The 25857-nt window shown below is 36.3% G+C and overlaps 1 protein-coding gene across 2 annotated transcripts in view; it reads left to right on the top strand.

Moving 5' to 3' along the window:
- LOC148940454 (phospholipid-transporting ATPase VA) overlaps positions 1-25857 on the top strand; it is a 204545-nt gene that overhangs the window by 74246 nt on the left and 104442 nt on the right. For both annotated transcript variants that reach the window (XM_089105629.1, XM_089105630.1), the window contains exon 5: positions 23210-23297. In XM_089105629.1, the coding sequence (XP_088961755.1) occupies positions 23210-23297 (88 nt within the window). The remainder of the gene's footprint in view (positions 1-23209; positions 23298-25857) is intronic.

Below are 25857 nucleotides of genomic sequence, written 5' to 3' on the forward strand. Positions count from 1 at the left end.
GTGGACCTTTGGGGGCCCGGGGGACCCTTGGGGGCTAGTTGGCCCGTTGGGATCCCGGGGGACCTTTGAGGACCAGGGGAGAGCCTTTGGGGGTCTGAGGAGGGCGGTTGGGGGATAATATTTCGAAATTTTTACTTTTTAGTTTACTTTTTGCGGCGCATTCCTGCAGCGCATTCCTGCGGCGCATTCCTGCAGCGCATTCCTGCGGCGCATCCCATGCGGCGCTTCCCCAGACCTGCGGCGCATCCTCCTGCGGTTCATCCCCATGCGGCGCATTCCTGCAGCGCATCCCTGCGGCGCATCCCTGCGGCGCTTCCCCCGACCCGCGGCGCATCCTCCTGCGGCGCATCCCCATGCGGCGCTTTCCTGGCCTGCGGCGCTTCTCGGGCCTGGGGGACCTTTGAGGACCGGGGGGAGGGCCTCTGGGGTCCGGGGTGCCCTTGGGGGGTCCAGGGGCCCTTTGAGGACCAGAGGAGGGCCTTTGCGGGTCTGCGGCGGGCGTTTGGGGGGCTGGGGCACTTTGTGAGCTTGGGGGACCTTTGGGGACCGGGGGCTTCCTTCGGGGTTAGGGTTGGGGGATCGGAACCCTATGGGGTTGGGGTAGAGGACCTCACAACACTGTTCAAATAAAACTTGTGTATTATAACGACCACAGAGTTTCACCCTCAAATTCTCTTCTAAAACCCTTCCAAAAATCATCTTTCAAAATGTCTCTAATTGTTTCGCCGAAATAGTTCCATAACCTGTCTAAAGCAGTTTCGCCCAAATAATCCCTAAATGTAATTCAGCGTGTTCCTTTTGTTTTTGGCATCTCTGCGCTAATGCATTTCAAATTAATAAGAAACCTGATTCCCGCGCTAAAACAATTCATCGCTAAGATGTTTCTTGGAGAATTGTTTCCATGGCCTTTGCTTATTAATATCCTTTGGAGTTCGACCAAAAGAGTTGTTTCCGAGGCAAAGACATTAATGACTTGGATCTATTCCTGGAGAATCGTTTCTAGGCGAAAATTTTTAAAGTCTGACAGATGATGTCATTGGTTGATTGATCTGTCAAGAAAGGGGAATTAATTTGTTGTTTCTAAGGGGAATTATTGATTCACGATAGGTGAATTGAGGTCGACAGCACAGGTGTTCCAAATTCCTGGACGGTATAACATTCGCTGAGAGCGTGCCAAAAACAAACCTACAGAAAGAGACCATGAAGAAAGAGGTCATTGACCCCATTAACCACGTGTTCTCCCTACGGAGGCTATGCCCATATTTGGGGTGCAAAAAAGTTATAGGTGGCAGCAGGGGTGAGTGTTCGCGCTGGTACCCCCATCTCTACTCTCGTATTTCGATCCCTGTGAATTATCTAGTTATATAGCCTTCATCGTTACCCCTCCCTCTGAGTTGATTTGAGTAATTGGTGTGATTCCTCTATTCTTTGGTTATTCTTTGGTTTCTATTCTTTTTTTCCGTTATTTGGTTGTGTTTTATGAGTTATGATGCCCAATGTTTCCATCTGGATTGTGAGAATTATTTAGGCTTCTGCTTTTTGTATGTTTCTTTTTTTGGTGTTTGTGTATTTTGTCTTTTTCTCTTAGCCATGCTCTCTGTTTGTGGCCTCTCTTTTTCAGTTTCGCTTACACTAGTTTCATTTTAGCACCCCATTGCTAAAAACAGGGCGACACACTCTTAGAAGTGGGGTGTTTTTATACTTCCCTTTAACAATTTGGGATATATTTTACATCCTGACTTAACACTGTATTCCAGGTATAAACAAAAAAGGAACAAAATGTAGCTCACGGGGGGAGGGGCATGGTTACTCCTCTAGAATCGATAAAATATGCACTGTTCAGCTAGTTAACGGCTAAATAAAAGCCCCAAGAAGACGGTAGGCCCGCCCTTTTCTTGACAATGACTTGACTACTTCCCCACTTCAAATCCAGACCACTTCAAATCCTTATTCTAGCTTTAGGAAGTAATTTGATCTTTTTTTTTGAAAGTTATAGTGTTCTGTCTTGAACTAAAAGCATTACTATTATTCTCTATGACCATACTGCCTTTTCTATGATGAAATCAATAAGAATTCCAAATAGGGATAGGTCCTTTTATTAGACAGTGAAACGAAAATACAAAACAAAGACTCTAAATATTTCGATGGCACAGTCGGCCATCATCATCAGTAGAGTTACTAACTTGTCAAAATTAAAACAAACTGCTTTTATACTAAACAAAATAATCACTTCCGGGTCAAAGCAAGTTACCGGTCCATTGACTTAAAAAGTTCACTAACTGTTCTTGAATTTTTTTTTATACTGCGTTGAGTAAAGGTGGTACAAGTTTCTTCGAAACTGTAGGTCAAAGCAGTTTACCGGTCCATTGACTTAGAAAGTTCACTAACTGTTCTTGAATCTTGTAATGCTGCGTTGAATATTCGTCTAATTAAAAATGAAATAATGCTGAATTTACAGGTGCTAAATTTATCATTTTATTCTTCTAATAGCAAATGAAATGTTACTGATTCTGAAGTTGGTCTGTCATCCCTATATTTAGCACCTGTAAATTCAGCATTATTTCATTTTAATTAGAAGAATATTCAACGCAGTATTACAAGATTCAAGAACAGTTAGTGAACTTTCTAAGTCAATGGACCGGTAACTTGCTTTGACCCGGAAGTGATCATTTTGTTTAGTATAAAAGCAGTTTGTTTTAATTTTGACAAGTTAGTAACTCTACTGATGATGATGGCCGACTGTGTCATCGAAATATTTAGTCTTTGTTTTGTATTTTCGTTTCACTGTCTAATAAAAGGACCTATCCCTATTTGGAATTCTTATTGATTTGAACTAAAAGCAGATGTTGTTGTGACGTTTTATGATATATCAGCTGCACAAACATCACTAGCTGAGGAACTAATGAAGGAAAAGTGAAGTTCCTCGGGCAGGTTTTTTTGTTGAGTTGTAGGAGAACGGATCGAGGAAAATGACAAAATGTAAATCAAGAATGAATACTAAATTTAACAAAAAATTGCCTATTAAAAATTTAGAAATAAGGTTAATTAAATGAAAATCTCAACGCTGAAGTCACAAAATAAAGATATTTCTTTTATATTAGGAGGGGATGTCAAAAAATGAAACGGTGTATTTTTTCTTGTTTTTTAGGGAAGGGGCGTTTTGGACTAATCTAGGAGGGAGACCTCCCAATTTCAGCTGAGTATGTACAGTTATAAATAACATAGTTGTAGTAAGTCAAATTTCATGGTGGACTACTAAAATGTTTAAGAGATGATGTTTAGTTTGTTTGCACTCATTATAGTATGGAAATTATAGTATGGATATGGTTTAGAAACGGATGTATTAACGATGTGTTAACTATTTCTTCATGACAACCAACGCCTCTTTGGATGTGCGTATAAAGTCATTTAAAAATGATTTTGTAACTGTTAATATTTAGCAAAAATAACAGTAATAATGATTTTCTCTTGCCCCTGTGCAATTAAATAGAGGAATAAATAAATGAAAAGAAAAAGAAAATAAGCAACAACACAGAAGCAATAATATAACATTACATTTAGAAAATAGAACGCTGCCAGTTACTTAAATATTACACAAAAAATTTACCTTAGCGAAGAAAAATTTAGCTATTATTTGACAAAAATGCAGCTTGGGGATGATAAAATATAACACCTCTTTTTAATACCAACACTATTCAAACACAATGCGGTTCAGAGGAAAATGAACAATGTGCTCTCTACACTTTTGGAATCTTGTCGATTAATTTATCCATCTATAATATCAAATACACTGTATTTCTCAGCGATATATATCTGATTCGCTGGGGAAGGCTAAAGAAAAACTTGCAGTATTTGAAGAACTGTCTACGGAGTATAAGGAGTTCAGTCTCGTTATAAAATATCTGAACCGGCATAGCAAAAAAAAAAAAATACATGGAGTGCAAACTCTAAATTGTAAAGCCTTCCTAAACAATTCTTTTACAACTACCTTTTTAATCTGGCCAATCTCAAAGATTTTTCTTGATAGCTTGAATAACAAGGATTTGATTGCCCTTCGTAGATGCACTGAAAGGTAGTCCCTGACTGTTCAGTGTGTTGAGCTATTCAGCATCATTCAGCATCAGCATCTATTCAGCATCAGACTATTCAGCATCAGACTATTCGGTTGCCCTTCGTAAATGCACTGAAAGGTAATCCCTGACTATTCAGTGTGTTGAGCTCTTCAGCATCTATTCAGCATCAGACTATCGATTGACCTTCGTAGATGCACTGAAAGGTAGTCCCTGACTGTTCAGTGTGTTGAGCTATTCAGCATCATTCAGCATCAACATCTATTCAGCATCAAACTATTCGATTGCCCTTCGTAGATGCACTGAAAGGTAGTCCATGACCATTCAGTGTGTTGAGCTATTCAGCATCATTCAGCATCAGCATCTATTCAGCATCAGACTATTCAATTGCCCTTCGTAGATGCACTGAAAGGTAGTCACTGACTATTCAGTGTGTTGAGCTATTCAGAATCAGCATCTATTCAGCATCAGACTTTTTTGATGCCGTATTGGTTTCGAAGCAATAGAAAAGACATGTATAAAATATTGAAAGAAATGTAATTTTCAATATTTTGGTTTGAATCTCGTGATCTAATGATATTTCTTGCACAAATTATTAATGCTTCCGCAGATATCTCATTCTCAGCTGAGTACATGGGCCGAAGTGATCTTCAAGTACATTGACTATCTAACAAAACTTCTCCACCCGCTTAATTTTGCGCAATGTCATTGGATAACGCTCCGCTCATGCAATGTCATTGGATATTGTCAACCTTTAGGAAGGCAAATCATTTGATCATATGGTTTTTGAGGTTCTCAATAATGTTGAACTTAGATATCTGGTGAAATCTATAACGCTGAAGTTAGATTTCTGGTGAAACCTAATAGATAATCTGTGTTTGTAGTTTACAACAAAGCCTCTTTCCAAGAACACTGATACGGCTACTGGTTATTTGCTAAAATAAATATATATGGGATTTATTTAGATATCTGGTGAAATCTATAACGCTGAAGTTAGACTTCTGGTGAAACCTAATAGATAATCTGTGTTTGTAGTTTACAACAAAGCCTCTTTCCAAGAACACTGATACGGCTACTAGTTATATGCTAAAATAAATATATATGGGATTTATTTAGATATCTGGTGAAATCTATAATGTTGAAGTTAGATTTATGATGAAACCTAATAGATAATCTGTGTTTCTAGTTTACAACAGTATATACCATCTATTGAATTCTACAACGCCCCCGTACCAAACAGGTTTTTCTGGTAGGTAAACAGGTCATTACACTCGGTCATTACACTCTTTGCCGATAGGAACGGGTACAACTTGATTGGTGATTAGAATTTGAATAAAAGGAATAGTTTTCTTTACAATTCATATTATTAAGAGAATTTGATTCAAAGAGAATAGTTTTTATTTGCAAAGATATTAGTGGAGAAAAAAAAATGAGTGGTGCATTTACATTATTGGAGATTAATGATGGAACCGACAGCAGCAGAAGCAATGATATACGAGTACACAATGTGGCTGTAGAAATAACCGCGGGTTTTAGACTATGTCTTGAATGGGACACTATATTTGCGAGATACGTGATATCATTAAGCAAATTTAAGCAGGAGGAGCAGCTATGTTTTGCTGGAAAAGTAAATATTCTCCATATAAATAAACTTCGGTCAGCATTAGATGTCCTATCAAAATATATTGATGAGAACAAAATGCATCAGTGAATATTATTATTATTGTAATTATGATTAATAAAACTTTTTATAAATCATTTGTATTTTTTCTTTCTAGAGGAGTATAGCTTATATTTTCTAGATCAGAAAAAAGAAATTCGTGTCTGTCTTTAGGTGGTTTTGTGAGAAGTATGACTTTAAAAAAGGTATATAATCTAGACATAGTTAATCATTAGTACTTTATTTAATATGAAAAAAAGGTTAATTCTAGACGATGATTTTCTAGAGTTGTCTATTCAATGGAAGATATTTTCTCGGGGAATGCTTGTCGATATAATGAAAACTGATTCTCCATCATTAGACTATTGTATGAAGCTTCTACATCGTGGTCCAAATGCATTTACACAATTTATTGATATATTGATCACGACACGACAAAATGATATTGTGTATATGATTTTAAAAATTATTTTTTATAAATTTATGACTTTTTTTTTCATAAGAAAGATTGTGCTCAAGTATTATTTACTCCTCTCTCTCTCTCTCAGACATTTTTTTGTTGTTGCTAACTCAGTTTCATTGTGACAGTGAGAGCGTCAACACATAACAAAATGTTCTATACAAGTCCGTTATGTATGTACACACAGGGCAGCTGGTCATCATGTGAGAATTGCACAATGATTGAGGAGTATGATGAAAAGTGTAGATTATGCAACCCGTGTAAATTGCATAGAGGATATGCTGTACAAATTAAAGGTTGTAAGTCCTGTCTTGAATAGGTGTGTGACTCTCATCCTAGAGACCACCTATGTTCCAATTGTCATTATGATAAATTTAATCAGTGGGAGAGTTCATATCCCGGTATGATTTGAAAGAATCCTAACCGTGAGTTTAGTTAATTTCTACGAGATTGGTATCTTCGCTGTTGGAGATTGGTCTGTGAGGAGGAACCAGGTCAATGATTAAAATGCTGGAACAACAAGAGAATATGGTTTCTATGTCATTGTTGTGAAGACAATGGGTGTTATGATTATAAGCCCACTGATTTTTATTTGGCTGTGACAGAATGTGATTTGACACTTGAGGACACTGTTTGTGAAATTGCTTCAAATACGCAAATTGAAACATGTGAATTCTATAGAATGAATGCGAATAGTATCATTGATTATACAAAGAGATATGACAAGAGTGAAGTCACACTCTACTGTATAAAATGTGACCCTGACATTTCACTACATCAGGATCAGTACACTGTGAATTCAGATAATCTACCTGCACTAGTTGTTGTCGACAAATACCTAGTAGTTGATGAAATCTAAAGAGTAGAAAAGTCGTTTTATCATGTATATAATTTTTTTATTAATAAACAATTTCACATACATCTTTGGAACATTTTATTCTTAGGGCACTAAAATCAATATTAAATAAACTTGTAAGTATTTTATCCACTAGAAAGTAGTTCAATTGAGGTAAGTCAACGTAGATGTTGAGAAACTGCTTGTAGGTGTAGCCACGACATCTGAACATGAAAAAGAGTAGAGCATGAAAGCGACATGTCTTAGTCGTTAAATCCTGCACTCTTCGTTGATTTTGAATAATGATTTTCACACTGATTTCAATAAAGTTGCTGATTTATGGCGTTTAGAATTTATAAGATAGGACAAGAGGATCAAAAAATTCGATATTCTTCGCTGTTTGAAAGATGGATAGACAATAGCCGGTCTTCAAAGTCGATGGGCTGTTATTAACAATGATTAGGATATTGTTAACACTTGTAATTTTTTCAATGAAGTCCGAGGGTATGCAATAGGACTTGTACTGGGACATGTATGGATCCATACTAAATACATTGATTATTTGATTTGTGTTCATGGTGCTAGGTCTAGTAGAACACTGCCGTTGGGTGTGATTTCCCAATAGGTTTCAAATTGACTCAGTGATATTAGAGTGATACTCTCAGTCAGAGCATTGGCAAATGTACACTCTAAACGTATATTCCCTGTTCGTACTATGGTTATATCTTGCATGCCTGACAAGTCCAAAACAATAACCCCATGATTTTTTGAAAACATTGAATCGGTTATTCCATTTTCAAATAGTTGAGAATCATGATCAAGGGATTCTATAGTCAACTCGTAAAGAGTTCTATAGGATTTTTTGTCAAATGATAGAGTGTACAGTGGTATACCATTCACTTTGCACACGAGGCTAGATAGACCAAACAAATTAAAATCATTGGGAGATTCAGTCCAGGATCCAACGGCACTGCCACTCTTCACAAAGGCCAACGCCAATTTTGATGGGATTTCTCCATTGATAAATGATGAATCGCTATAGCTACGAGAACCGGTGGCAATGTGACGTTGATTGGTGATTGTATGGGGGACAAGAAGTTTAATGTTGTTACCGTTGGCTCTTAGTTTTTCTACTGCCAATGCAACAGAGCTCATAACTTGTTGTTTTCGGACGTGGAGAATTGCCGATGTGATAATAATATTTGCATCGGGTGCTGCAGGAAGTGTTTTTCTCAAAATGAAATTCGATGGGGCCATCTGCAACTTTATGTCAATCTTGACATTGGGGGGTAGCCATTGGGATATATTGAATATCTCATGATTTAATTTTCCAACTAGATGATACTCCTGAGTGACTGCATTAGTCAACTCACCATCACTATCAACACCTGTTCGATATTCAGAGCACAATGATTGCCCTCTCATCTCCTTGTACGTCTTTGGTGTCATCATCATAAATTGTATGTAGCTTGCATAGTTGGATCAATTATTGCTAGTGCTCACCAATGTTCCATTAATAAATACATTAATTTGCTTGAATAGGTTGTGTAGAATACAGTTTTAATAGGAGAGACCATCGCCGGCATTTGGAGTTGTATTATCTGACTTTTTCTTCACCACAACATTTAAATCAATAAATGTTGATGACAAATCAATGAAATAGTCTTCATTGGAAAATATTTGAAAGTGTATATTTTCCTAGAGGGGTTGTTGAGGGTGAAATTGTTCATAGTAACCATACTTGACACTGACATCAACATTTTCAGCATTGAATAAATTCAATGAGTATCTGATTGATGGATATGATTCCTTGTGGGGGAAATGTCATCTTAAGAGAAGAAATCCTTCTCTGATCTTACAGTCTTTTTCTTCTTCTTCTTGTGCTGCTGCTGCTGCTTATTGGTCTTCGTTATTCTATTTCTGAAAGTCCTTGTTGATGTCCTTTGCTTCCCGCCTGAGAAGAAACTGATGAGTGAATGACGTGCACGCATCCTTTTCAACCCCTCCCCTTTCTGTCGAGATTTTAATTGTTCACCAATGGCTCTTGCTGAAGGTCTAATATTTTCCTTAACACTATCCTTGAAATTCTTACCCAATCCCCAGTACTGTAATGTTGAGGCAGAAAAATTTGATGCAGCAAGTACAAGATATTTTCTGGCAAGGGGTAGTACAGAACGAAATAACCTAGCAAACCAGCTACCAAGACCATAGCCAGACATTGTAGTACGCCCCTTGTAGTAGTCCACTTCATTGCCTATTTGACGTGGACTCAAAGCACCAACATAACAGTCAATATCGGGACAGAAAAATGGAGTTCTTCTATTGTTCATTGCTTAGGTTATTGTACCGTCGTTGTCGTTGACAATGGGTCGAAAATGACACGTAATCACTGCTAAGCCTTTTGAAATTGCTATTTGATAACCTAATTCAGTTATTAGTGTTAACTGACAGAGTTACAAATAGGAAGTGTTTACGGGAATATACTGAAGATGCTTTATATTGTAGTGGTGAACATTTTCTTGATTGGTTTTTCGTTCAAGAACTCGTAGGAGGGGAACATTTGAATTACCAACCCGAGATGTTTCCACAAATGAAGCGTAGAGAAATATACAAGTGTCCGTGGAGAAGCTGGGTGCATAGTCTGCATAGATAACATGGTCAATACCACTGAAATTTTCTGTCTTAATAATACGGTTTTTAAAACCAAGAACCTCACGTAAATTCTCATTGAGGAAAATTCTTTCATTCTCAAATGGATTGGTAAAATAAAGTCTCCTTTGTTCCGTCGAGTAATTGAAAGTGAAACCTCATTTTTTTCGACTTGCCATTTTTTGTTGATAACTCGACAAAGTTCATGAATGTTATTGTATTCCCTGTAGGGGATGTTAGCAATAGGGTACTGATTAGAGTCAAAAGTTGACATTGCACCTTCATCACCGAATTCAAACGGTCGTATTTTTATTTAATATTCACGGTCCTTTCTCTGGATGTCATAGTTATTTTTGAGAATGCAGTCTACAAGAGCCACTTCATATGCACAGTCTAATTTGATGGCAGGGTAGAGTTTTGTCCAAAAATCACTTGTCCTATTAACTTAGTTGTATAGAGGATCAGAAACGTTGGAAATGAATGTTACATAGAAATCATGGGGCGTTGTCAATATCTTCAACACCAATCCAAGAATCAAAATCAGAGTTGTATCCTAGCCAGCGAACAAGTAACTGTTTCTTACCCCCGCGAGTACGTGTCTTTAATATCTTTTCAATTTGATAGATTTCACTAGCATTTTTAACTTTTTGCAATTCATAGTCATAAAAGCCGCCGAGAATCTCTTCATCTTTGGTATCACGCAGGCGATAAGTTATGGGTTTAGTGTCTAGGATTTTTGCCACTTAAAAAGTTCAGTGGACCACAAGTAATTCCCCTTTTCAAAAACATTAGTTGTTCTATTAATTCGAACCGTATCACCAACATTGAATTTATTTTTCTTCTTCTTCTTGACTTTTGATTCATTGGAATATTGTTTAAGAAAGGTGTCAATTGTATTATGATCCGAATTATGAACTTCCGTTGGTGTAGAGTTTGACAATGATTGATGAGGTCGTTGATTATAAATCAACATGATTTTATCTAGATTATGAATAAAATCCGGCGTATTTTTCAATGTACAATATCTTGAAATTAAAAGTCAAATAGTTCTTATCAATCGTTCGGCCAATGCAGCCTTTATAGGACTGTGCGTATGATAGAGCAGTGTACTATACTTCTCTAGTACTTTTGCAACATGAGGATTAACAAATTCACTACCGCGATCCGTTTGAATTTTTTTATATGAATCCTGTTGGAGAATACTTTCAATGGCCTGAGAAACTTCAACACCTCTCTTTGATCGCAATGGAATTGCATATGCATAGCGACTAAAAACACTGATTGCAAGTATAATATACTTGTACGGTGTATTGTGACGTCTTTGAAGCTCATCTAGAGTCAGGAGATCTGCTTGCATTATATCCAATGGGTAAAAGGCTTTAGTTTTTCGATATTGATTGGCACGAAGTCTATGATTTCTCTGCAGAGTGTAACTTGGTTCATTTTGTAGATAGTCTTGTACAATTTTAGTGCGAACACCCGTGACTTTGGAAAGAGTTGTGGGGGAACTTTAACTCCCCACCTCGCCAAAATTATCATTATCATCTTTCAGAACCTCAACCATTTTGAACGTAAAAAAGTTATGTAATGTCCACTACTCGGTTGTATACGGGCTGCTGCTGGTGGGGATATTGACTTGATACGCCTTCGCTGGTGTCTAGCTCTCAGTGTTGTGCTAGTATTTTCCAAAATTGATTTAAAATCTTCTTCTTCAAGTTCATATTTTAATGTTAATGATGATGATGATGATGCACGTTCATTTAGATTTTTTAGAATTTGTCTATTGCCAATAAGACTTTTGGGGAAGTTTAATGTGTTTAGAAAGTTTTATAGATGAGTGTCAAATGATAATAGTCCTTTACGATTTGTAACCATGTAATAAATTAAATCAAGTAGAATATAGCTCTTGCTTTGAATTATAATCCTTTCAACATTGCTCTCAACTTGAATTTGACCACTTTCCAAGAGATAGATTAGGAGTTGTGTTATTTTTTCAAACATTTATTTGGGGCTTATATTTACAAATTTAAATAAAAATTAATTAAATTAATACATCTTTAATTGTGTTACAACCGCAGACTATTGAGAAGATGATTCTTTTTTGGGATCAGCAGCAGCAGCAGCAGTGGGCTTTGATCGATTGTGTTTGTCCACTCGGCGAAGTGCATCTTGAAGTAAAATCAGTTTTTATCATCATCAATAGTTTCATTGTCGAGGAATTTACTCAGATTGTCCTCAAAGTGTTCGACGGGTGAGAGAGCGAGTTCTATTGGAGTCAATTTATAGGGTTTTGCCATTCTCACTAGAGAAAACTGTTTACAAGTCCTGCAATTATTGGCAGTAAAAGTGTGAAAAAGCTACCGCCCGCCTGAAGAAGTCGTTTCCTTTTAAAATTCTTTCCTTTCTTTTTAGAGGCCCATGTACGTACAATGGAACGATGTTGCTTTGCCTGTTTCTTAACTACTTCTTGTAGTTGAACATTACCCTCGGTCAAATTTAAACAAAGTTCAGATATTAGATTAATGAAATCATTGTCAATACCGTTTTTGAGTATTGCTTTTCTAAGCTGAGGTTTTGAAGTGCTTAGAACTGAAAAAAAATGTTTATATTCATGCAGTTTCTTCAGTGTCATGATAGCAACTAATAGCTCTTTTTAATATTCAACGGGAGACATAGTATTATTTCTTTGTCAAAAATATCTGTGACTACAAGCAAATCCTCAGATGTATTTTTATTCAGATCCAATTGGATTTAACGATGGGGTTTATTAGTTTTCTGATTGCATGCCGAGAGCAGAAATTTAGATGCTCTTGGATATATTTGTTTATTGAGGGTTATTAGCTAGATAGAATCACGAACAACTCTGTAGATGATATAGTAGGTACAGTTCAAAGCAAGTGTTCGCATACATCTGCTCTGATGAAAGAGATTGTGTAGAACCAGAGTAACGGAAATCTGTTCATGATGAGAGCGAACAGTGAACAATTGCAACATTTGCTGAGATCATTGTTCAATAGATTCAGCCAGATCGGCAATGATTAGCCAAGAGTATGGTTCAATAATGTTGAAAAAATCCAGTCCCTGTATGAACTGTATCTGCATCGATCCCATGGTAATGATTGTGGTGGCAGCAATTGATTTTATTTTATTGTATGACTCCTGCCAAATACAATATCAATAGAAGATTTTTTTCGGATTTTCTGCAAACATTTTATCACAATTTTTTATTATTTTAGTTAAGAGTGTTGTTTTTACCGACATTGAGGGCCCACAAAGAAACGATCTGAACGGTGTTTTAAATTGATACATGTTCCTTTCAACAGTTCACCTGGACAACTAACTGTAGACCCTAATTGTCTAATGACTAAATAATTTTTCCCTACTACTACTACTACTACTACTCTGCTCTTCAAGAATAAGAAAAAGACAAACACGAAGACAAAGAATAATATTTTTTTCTTTTATTATATGCACATAAAAAAAAGTAACAATACAATGAAAAAAAAAACAACACTTTTTTAAATTTATTCATAATAAAAAATACAACAACAATTACATATGTACACACACAGAGAAAAAAAAACTTTTTTTTTTGTTTATTTATAGAGAGAAAAAAAAAACATTAAATTAGAGAGAGCACTTGAAAAAATACACTTTTTTTTTAAATTTATTTATAAAAAAAATACAACAGCAACATTTACATAGGTACAGAGAGAGAGAGAGAGAGAAAAACACATTTTTTTTTTTTATATATAAAAAAAAAAACATTAAATTAGAGATGGCACTTGAAAAAAAAAAAATCTGCTCTAAGTCCAAAAAAAAAAAAAGATAACTTTGGTGACGGTGCGCCCACCGCTGGCGGCGGCCGCCCCCCCCCCCGGGCCGCGAGCCCCCCCCCCCCCCCAAAGGCCGCGAGGCCCCCCCCCCCCCCAAAGGTTTTTTGGAAATTATTTACAGGACTTTATTTAAACCGAGACTTTCACGGTGGGCTGTACATTCGATCCGGTCTGAAGTTAAATAGTGTCCAAGGGGGAGGGTGGTCACACCATCTTGACAAACATAGATCTTGTCGGAAATAGTACTCATGGCTATTTTCTCTACATTTACAGTATAGTTCCTGTAGTTTAATGAACGAATTGCCAACAATTTAGCTCGTGGAATTGTATTTTGAACAATACAATTCCTATAAATGTTCATGTCAAAATTCTTGTCCACAAAGCGCGTGGGTACTCCTTTGCAACGTTTCTTGATTTCTTCGTCGTATGTCTGTATAAAGTACACCTTCGGACCTACAAACATACCACGGGAAATCAAGTCGCTTCAAATCTGAAACCCGTTTCAGATTTAAAAAATAAAAGCTGATTGGGCGCCCGACGTTTTACTAGCTCAGGGTAAAGATCACCACTCCAATTGGTGTAGTCCATCCGTGATCTGATAATTTCACCGTGCGCCAAATCATCAATTAGATTTGGTGTTTTTACTTTGAGCAGTAGAGAATCCGTGTCACCGTAGCAGACCTCTACTTGCCCCTTTTCCGGCCACTGTACCCTAGCCACATTGTAGTAGCACTCCAACATGAGCTATTTATAGAATTCCCCGATAGCACTGCCTGCTGTTCTATTGTTCGTCAGGACAATACGACTTTTTTTCCTATTCACCTGTGCAATGCTTGGGCCACGGGGGGTCAACTTAGAATCCTAAGGAGCGGACCTAATGTTGGCGTCTAGTTCGTGATCGGACGGAACGTCACAACGATTCCTATTGCGAACACACACATTTTGCCGAAAGCCGAATTTAAAATGAGTTTATAAATTTCTTTTTCAGCTTTCGTCTGTGCTGCAGAACGTTTGCCGACAAAAGTGTCAACAAACGATTTCAGATAGGGTTTTTGACTAAACTCGAGTGCTCTGTGAACCTTTGTGACGTTGAAACCATTGTTGCACATCCATTTTAACGATACATGGTGTACAACTATGTTTTTTTTCGGCAGAAGGTCATCAATAAGTTTTTGTTTTGAAGGTGCCCAATGCAATCCGTCCACCTCGACTAAACGCCTCCTGCGAGGGCTTAAAGAGTCCTTAGTCACAGGTCTATTGATACACGGGAAAACAAAATCCTATACTGAATCGTGAAGCTCGACTGGTATATCTCCATCAATTTCAAAAAACCATCCAACCGGTCCAGTCTCCTCAACACTGTCGTCGCCAATGTTGGGGACATGGGGAGCTTGAGGGTCACTGAGCCATTTATAGTCGCCGCAAGGTAGTGCATAATGGGACATGGCCGAGGGGTAGAGAGAATTCATATCGAGGAAAACTGCATTTGATTTTGTCCCCGTCTTCTCCCCCGCTGGATCGGTTTCCAAGAGACGGACTCCGAGATAAACACAACCCCCCCCTCATTGAAATCTCGATTACCCTAGGCTTAGAACGTTCTGTAAACATAAAAATTTTTCCCCCAAGAAGGGTTAGGATGATGTCTTGAACTAGATGATGCTAAGAAAAATTATAAACCACCTCAATATGAAACGCATAATCTATGTTATACGTATTTTTACACATACTGAAACACACATATCAAAAGTCAAGCGACATTGACGGCTGTAGATATTAAACCCCATGGTTGCACCCCCCCTCTGACCACAATTGTTTATAGCCTCAGATTTATTCGATTTTGAACCACAGATTATTACGACTGTCTTAAAACTAGGCTCTGAAGGGACTATCTACCTCTGCGACTTTCGACATGGAACAATAATGGTCATAAGGATATATGCCCTTGACCGTTAACAAATCATATAAATCATTTGGAAATTGTTGCTTGAGAAGGGGGAAAGCATTGCTGCCGTCATCGTTTTTCTGCACATGAACTAATTCGCTCAATGATTTGGGGAAAAAACTGTAGGAATCTAAAAAGCGAATTTTATTCGTGTACTCAACACCGGCTTCAACAAATTTCCACATAAATTCCAAAACAAGCAACTTTTCCGCAGATTTAGGTATGATTTTGTACGTAAAGCTGTCTATCACCCATGCGTCATCATCATCATCATCATCCACTGCTCCATTTCTTTGAAGATGTGCCAATGCAGGTAGCACAAACTTCAGATCGTAGTTAGAGTTATGTATAAAAACCGGTAGAAAAAGTTGTTGTTTAATTTTTAAATTAAACGAATTGTGAGCTCACCCCCGAAAGTTACTTTTTACCATTGAATTGGGGTCAATAAGGTGATTTTGTTCCTGCCCCACGTCTTTTGGGGCCAGGGCACTCCTACACACCCAGCAAATTGTTCCCTTTTCCAACGCCAGTTGCTCTTTATCCGACAATGTCATCGGATAATTGGTATGACGTAATCGTGAAATTGCCCTGTTTGCCTTTTTAATTAAGGAAACCAAAAACTTTTCCATACTAACATCCTCGTCCATAGTTAAAAAAAACTCCTCCAAGATCATTTGATTGTTTGCGTCGTGACGGGCGTGCGCAGAGGAACACGCAACTAGTTTGTGGTCCTTGACGATAGTTGGCCTTGATGGGTCTGATACCTCAACCAGTCTTGTTTCATAATCTAAAGACACTTTATCAGATTGCAGAAGAGAATTTTGAAAATTTTTAAATTGTAAAGTATCTTTGCCTTCTGCCGGCATTTCTATTCTTTGATTTCCATGAAGTTTGCAATGCCCCATGTGATCTGAAAACGTTCGCTCAGATCTAAATGAGGAAAGGCACATGGGACAATAGAAGCATTCTCCAAATTTTCTGCCTCGAGATAGGAGTCGACTTATCGCCGTAACGGGGAAAAAATGACCATAAGAATTTACATCTTTGGGGGGTTGGTAAATAACCCATACAAAATTTTTAACATTTTCCACCATCGGTGTCCTTACTGAATACAAAACCCCTTTTTTATTCGTTTTTCCCCACCCTCTACACATTCAGTGTCATACTGGAGAACAACCCCCCCCCCCCCCAGATTTTAATTTTCGTTCTCGAAAATTCCTATTTATTTAAATGACCCCGGCTATTTTACCGCTAAAAAGAAAAAAATTAATTTATGGAAAATTTTTAAACCGTTACGTGCAAGTTTGTCAAGATTTTTAATTGCTGATTCATTATTTAATGTCCTATGGGCCGACGCTAAAAACGCATATTTAAAGAATTGAAGTCCAGTGTCAAATCTGAAACTCTGAACTCCTTTGGTAGCCGAAAAATTTGGGTGGCATTTTATTCCTTTACCTCGCCCTCCCCTTAAAATAAAGTTTTTTTTAAATCTACTGAGATTCAGATCCATGCGTTCAATGTATAAAATTGTTGAACCGCGTCCCCTGTAATTAAACGTGTACAAGGTAGAATTTAGTTTAGTTAGCCAGTTGAAAAAGTTGTATTCAAGATTTCTTATACCTGTATAAAAGGTCAGGTTACCGGTTAAACCATGTAAATAAAAAACGTCCCCGGATGTCCCCTTTTGTAAATAAACTGTTTGATTCACCGATGCTTTAATTCCCCCCGACCCCCCCAATTCTGGATCTGAATATCAATAAGTGCTCGAATTTTGTCGATATAGCTATGGAGATTTTTCACGAGGCCAGTTAAAATAATGCTCGCGTTTTCCTCGGGAAAGCTCAAATCTACCCTGTATGTTCTCAAATGACCTAGAGCAGATTCTAACAGATAAAAATCAGGCAATTCCGGGGACGTAGCGCTATTTTCATGTTCTGACCCTGTTTTTTCAGGACTCAATTCACTAATTATAAAGTTCTCATTAAAAATGACCCCGGAAAAATGAGCTGATGTTGTATTACTACTACTATTAAGCGGAATGGAGGAGGAGGGTGACAGGGAATTGTCAATAACACCACTCCCAGTCTGTTCAATCACATTGGGAGGATGTGACATGAGGTCTCCTAGTACATGTTCCAAGGTGTTTGGGGACAATTGATCGGACCAGCCTGTATTGTCCTCTTATTCAAATTTACTTGTAGCATCATCTAAATATTCACGCATGAAACTATCCGCCCACTCTGGGTCCTCAAGCATGTCAATATCACAGCTTAAGTCATCCAGGCTGGCCATTCCCCCAAAAACATCATTAGGGAATTCCTCATGCTACTCCATATTATCTAGAACAAGTGTAGGTTCATCCCTGAACTCTGCTGGTGGTGACAGAATTGGTATTGTAAATATACCTGCTTCATCACTCGATAGTGCCACTGGGAGTTCTATATTTTTAATCTGTAGAAAAAAAAAGTTTTATATTTTATGTAAAATAACCATTTTTTTGTAGTTAATAAACTTTGTCAATTTCTCATAGTCATTGTCCCACCACCACCTGAACAATTAAAAGAAGAAGAAAAAAGTTACATTGCCTTATGTCTTTCATAATGTCAACTGAACATGTTAAAAAAAATATTTTTTTTTGTCGGGAAAATGTAGTCTTATTCTTAGAACGGTAAGTTAGAACAAGAGAAGGATTTAAAAAATTAATGGTTTTATTCCAAATTTTTTTTTTTTAACTAAAAACGCAAAATATGAGTCTAATTCGATTGTTTGAGCCTCTTCATCATAACTGTTAATGAAACTTGACCATTGTTCGACTGACGCAGTATCCTGTACGAACACTTGCTCCTCGGCTTCAGTTAAAGGACACGAACTCCATATGTCGGCGGTTGGTGGTGTTGTTACTTTCTCAATAATCCGTATTTTCCTCTGTCTTTTGCCAACGGATTTTTTTGACCTGGGCTAAATAAATACATGTAAGAGAGAAGAACTTTTTTCTCCATCCATAACAACAATTAAAATGTTGGATGGTCCTTTTTAGAGCCCCCCGCCCCTCCCCAAACCCCCCCCCCCGGGGAGAACCCTGGGGAACCGGGAGCTTCCTTCGAGGTAAGAGGATTGAGACCCTTTCCCAGTTGAGGGGGTATCGGACTCCACAACACTGTTGAAATAGAACAGTCTCAAAATCTTTTCTTGAACCTTTCAAAAACGAGAATAATTGCCTGAGTTGGTTCAAAATAATAATATTTTCTTAGTATGTGAAACCCATAATTGGTGATTACTAAAACCTTCTTCCTGTCACAGGAAACCCATTTGCAATTCAATGCGATGGGGACGATCTGATAGAATGAAAATGCTTTTATAGTACTATTATAATTTTATGGGTTGATTGCAAAGCTTTAAATACACAATCGTTTTTTTTTTGTTTAAAATGAAATTTTTCATTATAAATTAACGTTGGTTTTATTTACAATGGAAGTTTTTTTTTTTTTTTTATAGAAAATGCGTAAAAGCAATCCATTATAAATATATATATATATTTCTAATTTGGTTAATGAAAGAAAATTAAATAGCTTAGAAAAAAATTTTAAGTTTTTTTTTTAACTCATCAAAAGCTATGCACCTGAGAAAATTTTGTCTTATTTTTGAAAAATAGAGATAGAAAAAATTATGTATATACTTACAAATTCTGACTGGACTTCTATATCTGAACTCCTTTGCAAAACTTGAAGGGGTTCGAGCTCAATAGGCTGAGCTGAGACATGGTATAAAGTAGTCCATTCCCTTCTCAACTTCCTTCCAGTTGCCATGGAGCTAACGCAGGAGTCAGAGGGCGCTGTCACTCTAAGTTGGGTGCTCGATGGATGGTCCAGATCACGTGTAACTTTTACAGCTAATTTGATAACAGACGCCCTTGCGGTTTGTATTAACGAAGGGTCGTCATCTCTTACTTGATTTTCAGAAGGGTGATTATTGCACGTCTCTTCTTAAATTAAAAAAAAGACAAAAATTGAGCATGTATCAAAAATATATTTTGGGTTTTTGGAAAATAATTCAGTTTATATTAAACATTTAAAGTAGTGTTAAAAACATCTTGATTTCAAAATCAGGGGTTCTGATAGTGGGATGGAGGACCTTTTATAAACTGCTCCCCCCTCCCTCCACCCTCCCTCCTCCTACGTCCATGCTTCCGTGACTATATTTGTAAATTCAAACTTAAAAAGCAGTATTTGCGTTCCTTATTAAACAATATGGAGAAGAATTGCATGTGACAGTCAAGTAAAACTATCAGATTTCAATCAAATCTAGACATAAATAGAAATTTAAGAAGTGGAAAAGTTAATTAGCATGGCTCAGTCAATCCCCCCCCCCTATGAGATAATAAGGTCCGTTAAATAAAAAGGATCGCTAAGCTAACAATGTTATCTATTAAATAGGGTTATACGTTAAAAATTTTATTTTTTGTGGCCATGGGGGGGGGGTGAGGGTTTGTACCTATTAAATGGGACTTACTATAGAAGAAACTGACTACGTGTATTTAAAATTTGAAAAAATAACTACATAAAAAAAAAAACAACACTGTAAGCTATAAAAAAAAATCACACTTAAAAAAAAAGTAAGAATTTTGAAAAATAATATCCTAATTTTTATAAAAAGTTTATTCTAATCCAAAATTAATGATCGAAAGCTAAGCAATTTTTAAAAAACATTCCCTAAAAATGCAACTTATATTTAAAAAAAATCACACCGTAAATGCAGACTGGCCTGGAAGTATTTTCAAAAAAATTCATAAAAAAAAAGCCACTGATCTTGATAAAAAAAAAGGAAGCTTTTTTAACAATTAATACATTTTTAAAAGAGGTAACCACACTGTGCAAGGAAAGAATTTCTTCCTTAACTTAATGACAAGACAATTTTTTTTTTTTTTTTTGCAGACTGGCATGGAAGTATTTTCAAAAAAACCCCTAAAAAAAAAAGGGTCATTGATATTTATAAAAAAGGAATCTTTTGTAGCAATCAATAAATGAAAAAATAAACATTTTATTCTAATCCCAAATTGCTGATCGAAAGCTAAGCACTTTTTTCAAAAAACATCTAAAAGACCCATTGATCTCGATAAAAAAAAATCACACCCTAAATTTCAACCTATAAGAGAATTAGAGGTTTTTTCAGCTCCTAAAAACAACAGGCTTCTAAGTAGATAAGTACCCTTAGTTCTAGTGTAATGAAAGAATTTCTTCCTTAACTTAATGACAAGACAATTTCTTTTTAATATAATAATGAGAATATTTTTTACTCACCAAAAATTGCTTAGAATTATCCATTTTTTCTATGTAAATGATTTTTAAAAAAAATGCCTGTAATGCTATCTCGAATATAAACTAGTCAAAACTGATGGAGAATCAAATATGAAATCTCAATATATAAAAAAATAATTGGCGGGTAAAAAGAGTCATCGGTTTTCTGGTTTACCACTAAAAAAAGACACTGAACTTTGAAATTACGCAAATCCTCTTGACAAAGAGTGTAATGACCGAGTGTAATGACCTGTTTACCTAACAGAAAAAACTGTTTGGTACGGGGGCGTTGTAGAATTCAATAGATGGTATATACTTACAACAAAGCCTCTTTCCATGAACACTAATGCGGCTACTAGTTTTTTGCTAAAATAAATTTATGGGATTTATTTCCCTTAATATATGGGATGACATATATAGGATAAACAGGCAAATGGACCCATGCAAACAGGCAAACGGGCCCTGAAATGGAGATCAGCACCGCCGGTAGGGACTATAAAGTCGAATGCCGTATTCTTTGCCTTTTTCCCACCTTATTTCGGTTATTAAATTTCATTTTCAATTTTTTCATGCATTGGCTCCTTAATAAATCGATTTATGAACAAGATCGGCGATGTTGGCCAGGTCGATGGTCAAAAAACTAAATATATTGCCTGTAAGGAACAGGTTTGTGACTTAGATGCGCAATAATTATATTGCTGCTGGTTCTGCTATATTGATTGGTGACGTCTGCGGAATAGCTATATGTCTCCCAATGGATCAAAATATAAAATTTGGTATTGTCTTCCATGTGGGTAACTTAGTAACCCCAAATTGGGATTGCTATAAACTAGGGAAGTGTTCCATAAATGAATTTCATTGAGGATAATTAACTGTTTGTTATTATTTTAGTTCTAAGACATTGGATAACCTAAACTAAATGGGAATTTTGTAACACTATAAGCAAGGGCATCTCCAGGACTTGTTCAGGGGAGGGTTTTTTCTCAGGGGCGTTTTAAAATAAAACTTAAAGAAACGCATCAAAAGTGTTTTTATGTGCATTTTTGCAACGTTTTTACGAGTCGGACAAAACTTTTGGAGAATTGTGGTGTTCAAACCCGGTAGCCCCTTCCCCTGAATACGCCCTTGACTATAAGTAACAAACTACATGTTAGCACCTTTTATGTATTATAAGCATTTTAGGGGCTAAACTTGTTTTTATCTGTCATTTTAGCCTGCAGGTAAAAGCAAATAATTAATAACTACTAATGATAATTAGGTTTTCGGAACACACCCTTGGTTTTTCCTTGTGATGTGTGTCAGTTTTGGACTACTCAACTGCTTTAAGTCAATAGTTATAGGCGTTACGTTACACAGCATTAATTTTACATGAGACTGGAAAAACTGAAAAATGCGTTTGTTTTACTGTCATTGTAATTTTTTATTGTCACTGTCATTTATTGTCATTGAGGACCAGTTTTTTTTGTACAGGAATGTTTTGTTGTGGAACCGAGATATGTTAACAATAATTTCGATATCAAAAGCTCCATTTTCTACATTTTCGGTGAGCAAGAAGCAGCGGCGTAACTATGAGGGGTACAAGGGGGTACACTTGTTTAAGGAGGCAGCATCTGTTGGGGGGGGGGGAATAATATCAGTGTTTTTTTTGCTGTTTAATCCTCGGGGCGTTTGTTAATGGGAGGTGTATAATCTGGAATTACCGCTGGAAGCTGAAAAACCTGTCTGCAACTCTGGTGAGAAAAGGTGTAACATTTGATGTTCAATATGTTTCTTTTAAGGGAGAAAATACTTCTTAATATCTTGAGAAACAATTTGCTGTTGTATGCTCAGGCGCACATGCCTAAGAATCGGTCTGATTCTTAGAGGACATAGAAGATTTTTTTTTTTCTGTTGAAAAAATTATCTGGTAAAAAATATTGATGTGAAAAATATCTGGTATATTTCAGAGAAATACGTTCGCCTCTTCACATGCATGGCTTTTGGGCTTTTTTCTCCCCCCCCCCCTTCTCCCCCATCAAAGAATAAAAAAACCTGTACTGTGCTATTATCTATTAATATCTTGTTGCAGCACATTCCCCTCCCCCGCCCCACAAAACATAGGCGCACCCTTCTCTAATTACCGTTCTTAGGCTATGTGTGCTATGTATGGGCATTCATATATTTCAATAAAGTCTATTTATTTGCTATGCTCTTTCTCAGAGTAAGACTATTAGCATTTTTTTTTCTTTATTTTATATTTGCTTATATGTTTGGTTGATGCCATTTTATTTTAACATTAGCTATTTAAAAACATATGCCATCAAACAGCTTAAGAATTTTTCTTTTGAAAGAAAGCTACACTTAGAAGCTTTAACGTATGAAATAACATTTAACAAACAAATAACTACATTTTATTATAACAAATATCTTTCTGCAAACAATCGCAATTTCTACCATTTTCTAATATCTGCCTTTATTTTGAAGGCTCCGACAGTAAGGCTATGCTCAACCATGGTGGACAAAGGTATAAGAGGTCAAATTTAGAGGAAAGAATGAATACAGATGTTATTTGGTAAGTAAATTATCCATTTTTAGTTTTTTTTTTACCTTTTCTCTTCTTTTTTTAAGAAAGTCAATTGCTTAAGTAATTGATTAAACACAAAAAGTACGTAAAAAGAGAATCGGGTGAGGTAAAAATTGTCGACAAATAGCCGTATGTTGGACGTGACATGCTTCAGAAAATAAGAAGAAAATAAATAATTGACAAAAATTAGAAAGAAAAAATTAGAAGAAAATAAATAATTGTCGTCGTTTTAAAAATTTTAACAGCATTGTTTTAATCCAGTTTCTAAATTAATTATTACGTTCAATTCTTATTTAATGCAATCTTTATATCAATTATTAAGGTATATGTTTCTTCTAACGGCGATGAATTTGCGACAACCCCGCCGCTGTAACTTGCACGATAAGGACAAGGTATTTATATAATTGAATTCATTAATCTCAGATCTACCCGTTCACTGAGCAAGAATTATGATATTGCTTAGATTTTGGCTTCTGGGTTGGGAATCCTTTGTCCAAGAGGTACGGGTTCGATTTCTGGCGTGATCGGTTAATTTCATTTGGGACGGGGGTCAGGGGCGTGACTCTGTAAACTCAGCCAGAGTCGATCCAGCTCTAAATGGGTACCTGGAGAATCCTGAGGAAGGTAAGCAGAAAGGGTATGCGAAAGCTCAGGATGGTTGGCCCCCAACCCCCCGTTGCACTTCCTGACTGAAGGGCCACGAAACGAGATCAGCACCACCGGTTAGGACCTTGAGGATCTGGTGCCGTCATACTTACTATATTACCTACTTAGATTTTTCTTGGAGAAGGATCTCAACTTGCTTGAAAATTTGGAAAATTTTCAAAAAACCACTGTCATTTTGTTTGCCCACATACACAATTTTTTTAGAGGATACATTTTCAGGAAAAAACTAAACTTGCTACAGAGACGAAATGAATTTTCCAGAACAAGTGTTTCCTTGACATGAGTCAAACAAGTACCTAAATTCTCATGAAAAGAGCCAATCCTGTAGCTCCCATAGCTCCTCTCATATCAGATATAGCTCCTCCCATATCAGATCCCCCCATATCTCACATAAAATAGGCCTTTAATCTGATTGTGCAGTGAATACCCCTCCCATAACAAAACAGCAAGCGTGAATAAAAAAGTTGTGTGCGTGTAACTGAACCCTCATGTATCTGAACTCCAAGCAACTGAACCCCCGTGTAATTGAACTGCCGTGCAACTGAACAATCTTGCGCTTCAGTTTTTCAAGGTTTTCAACCAAGTTCGAGGTATTTTCAATCTTAAAATGTACAGTAAATTTCAAAGTGTAGGTGAATGTATAATAGTTGTAGTAAAAAGTTGAATGAAATTGTAATGAAAAGTTGAATGTACAACTCAAAATTTAGTGAATTTCAAAAATGTAATTCAGTAGGTGTACAGAACTGAATCTCTGCTATGGGCTGATAGCAAAATTTTTGTTTTTTCTGGATACATTAAAACCCTTCGAAAGTAGAAAAATAACACACCAAAAAATTGGACAGAGAGCATAAATCTTTGGCATTTAGATGAAACTCCAAATTGAAATATAAAAAAGGCCTGACGATTTTATTTGAAATAAAAATTCAAAAAAGGTTTGAACTGTTTCCTTTGTGGACTAAATAATATACATGTTTTTGATTGAGACTCGTCAACATTAGATAAGAGGCGCATTACAAGGAAATTATAGAAAAAAAATTACTTCAATTTCTTGGGAAATAGGGCGCATTACATGGAAATTATAGAAAAAAATTACTTCAATTTCTTGGGAAATAGGGCGCATTACATGGAAATTATAGAAAAAATAATGACTTTAATTTCTTGGGAAATAGGACGCATTACATGGAAATTATAGAAAAATAATGACTTTAATTTCTTGGGAATTGGGAAATAGGAAATATTGTTGGCCCATATCCCCTAATTGTGTTTACAAATTTTTTTTCTTTTAAAACGATAGTAAAGTGTGTTATAGCTTCAGTTAAACATGTATTATTCTTAATAACAGAGGGACTGTCAAAGCCACATTATTCCCTCCCCAAACTTTGCACCTCGGTGGATTTTTTTTTATCTCAAAAACTACAAATTAATTGGATCGATAAATGCAAAAATTATTAATTTAGTTAGAAATTGATTACAAAAATTAATTGCGTACAAGAAGTACATGGAGAATCCCGTTGTGTCTGACTCTATAGGGAAAAAGGTTTTCTGAAAAGTCGTTCATTTTGAAAGCAATTAAAAATTGTGAAAAATTTCCCCTTATTTCCGAAACTAGATATTTTCCAGGGGAATACAAAAAAAAATCGTAACAACTCCACCCCTATAAATCGGTTGAAAAACAAAGAAAGATAATAAAATGTTAAAGGTTGTCTGTTATTTATGGAAATAAGAAACATTATATATTTTTTAAAATAACAACGCTGAATAAAATGAAGCAACCGGAAATATAGTTTTTTTTTATGCATGGAACGCCGAAATAAGAGTAGAAATATAGGCAGAACGGCGAAATTATGAACCCGAGATTACGTTTTTACGGAGAGACTGTCAA

Source organism: Artemia sp. Qi Xiang Cuo, chromosome 19, assembly GCF_049724085.1.
Source record: "Artemia sp. Qi Xiang Cuo chromosome 19, ASM4972408v1, whole genome shotgun sequence".
NCBI lineage: Eukaryota > Metazoa > Arthropoda > Branchiopoda > Anostraca > Artemiidae > Artemia > Artemia sp. Qi Xiang Cuo.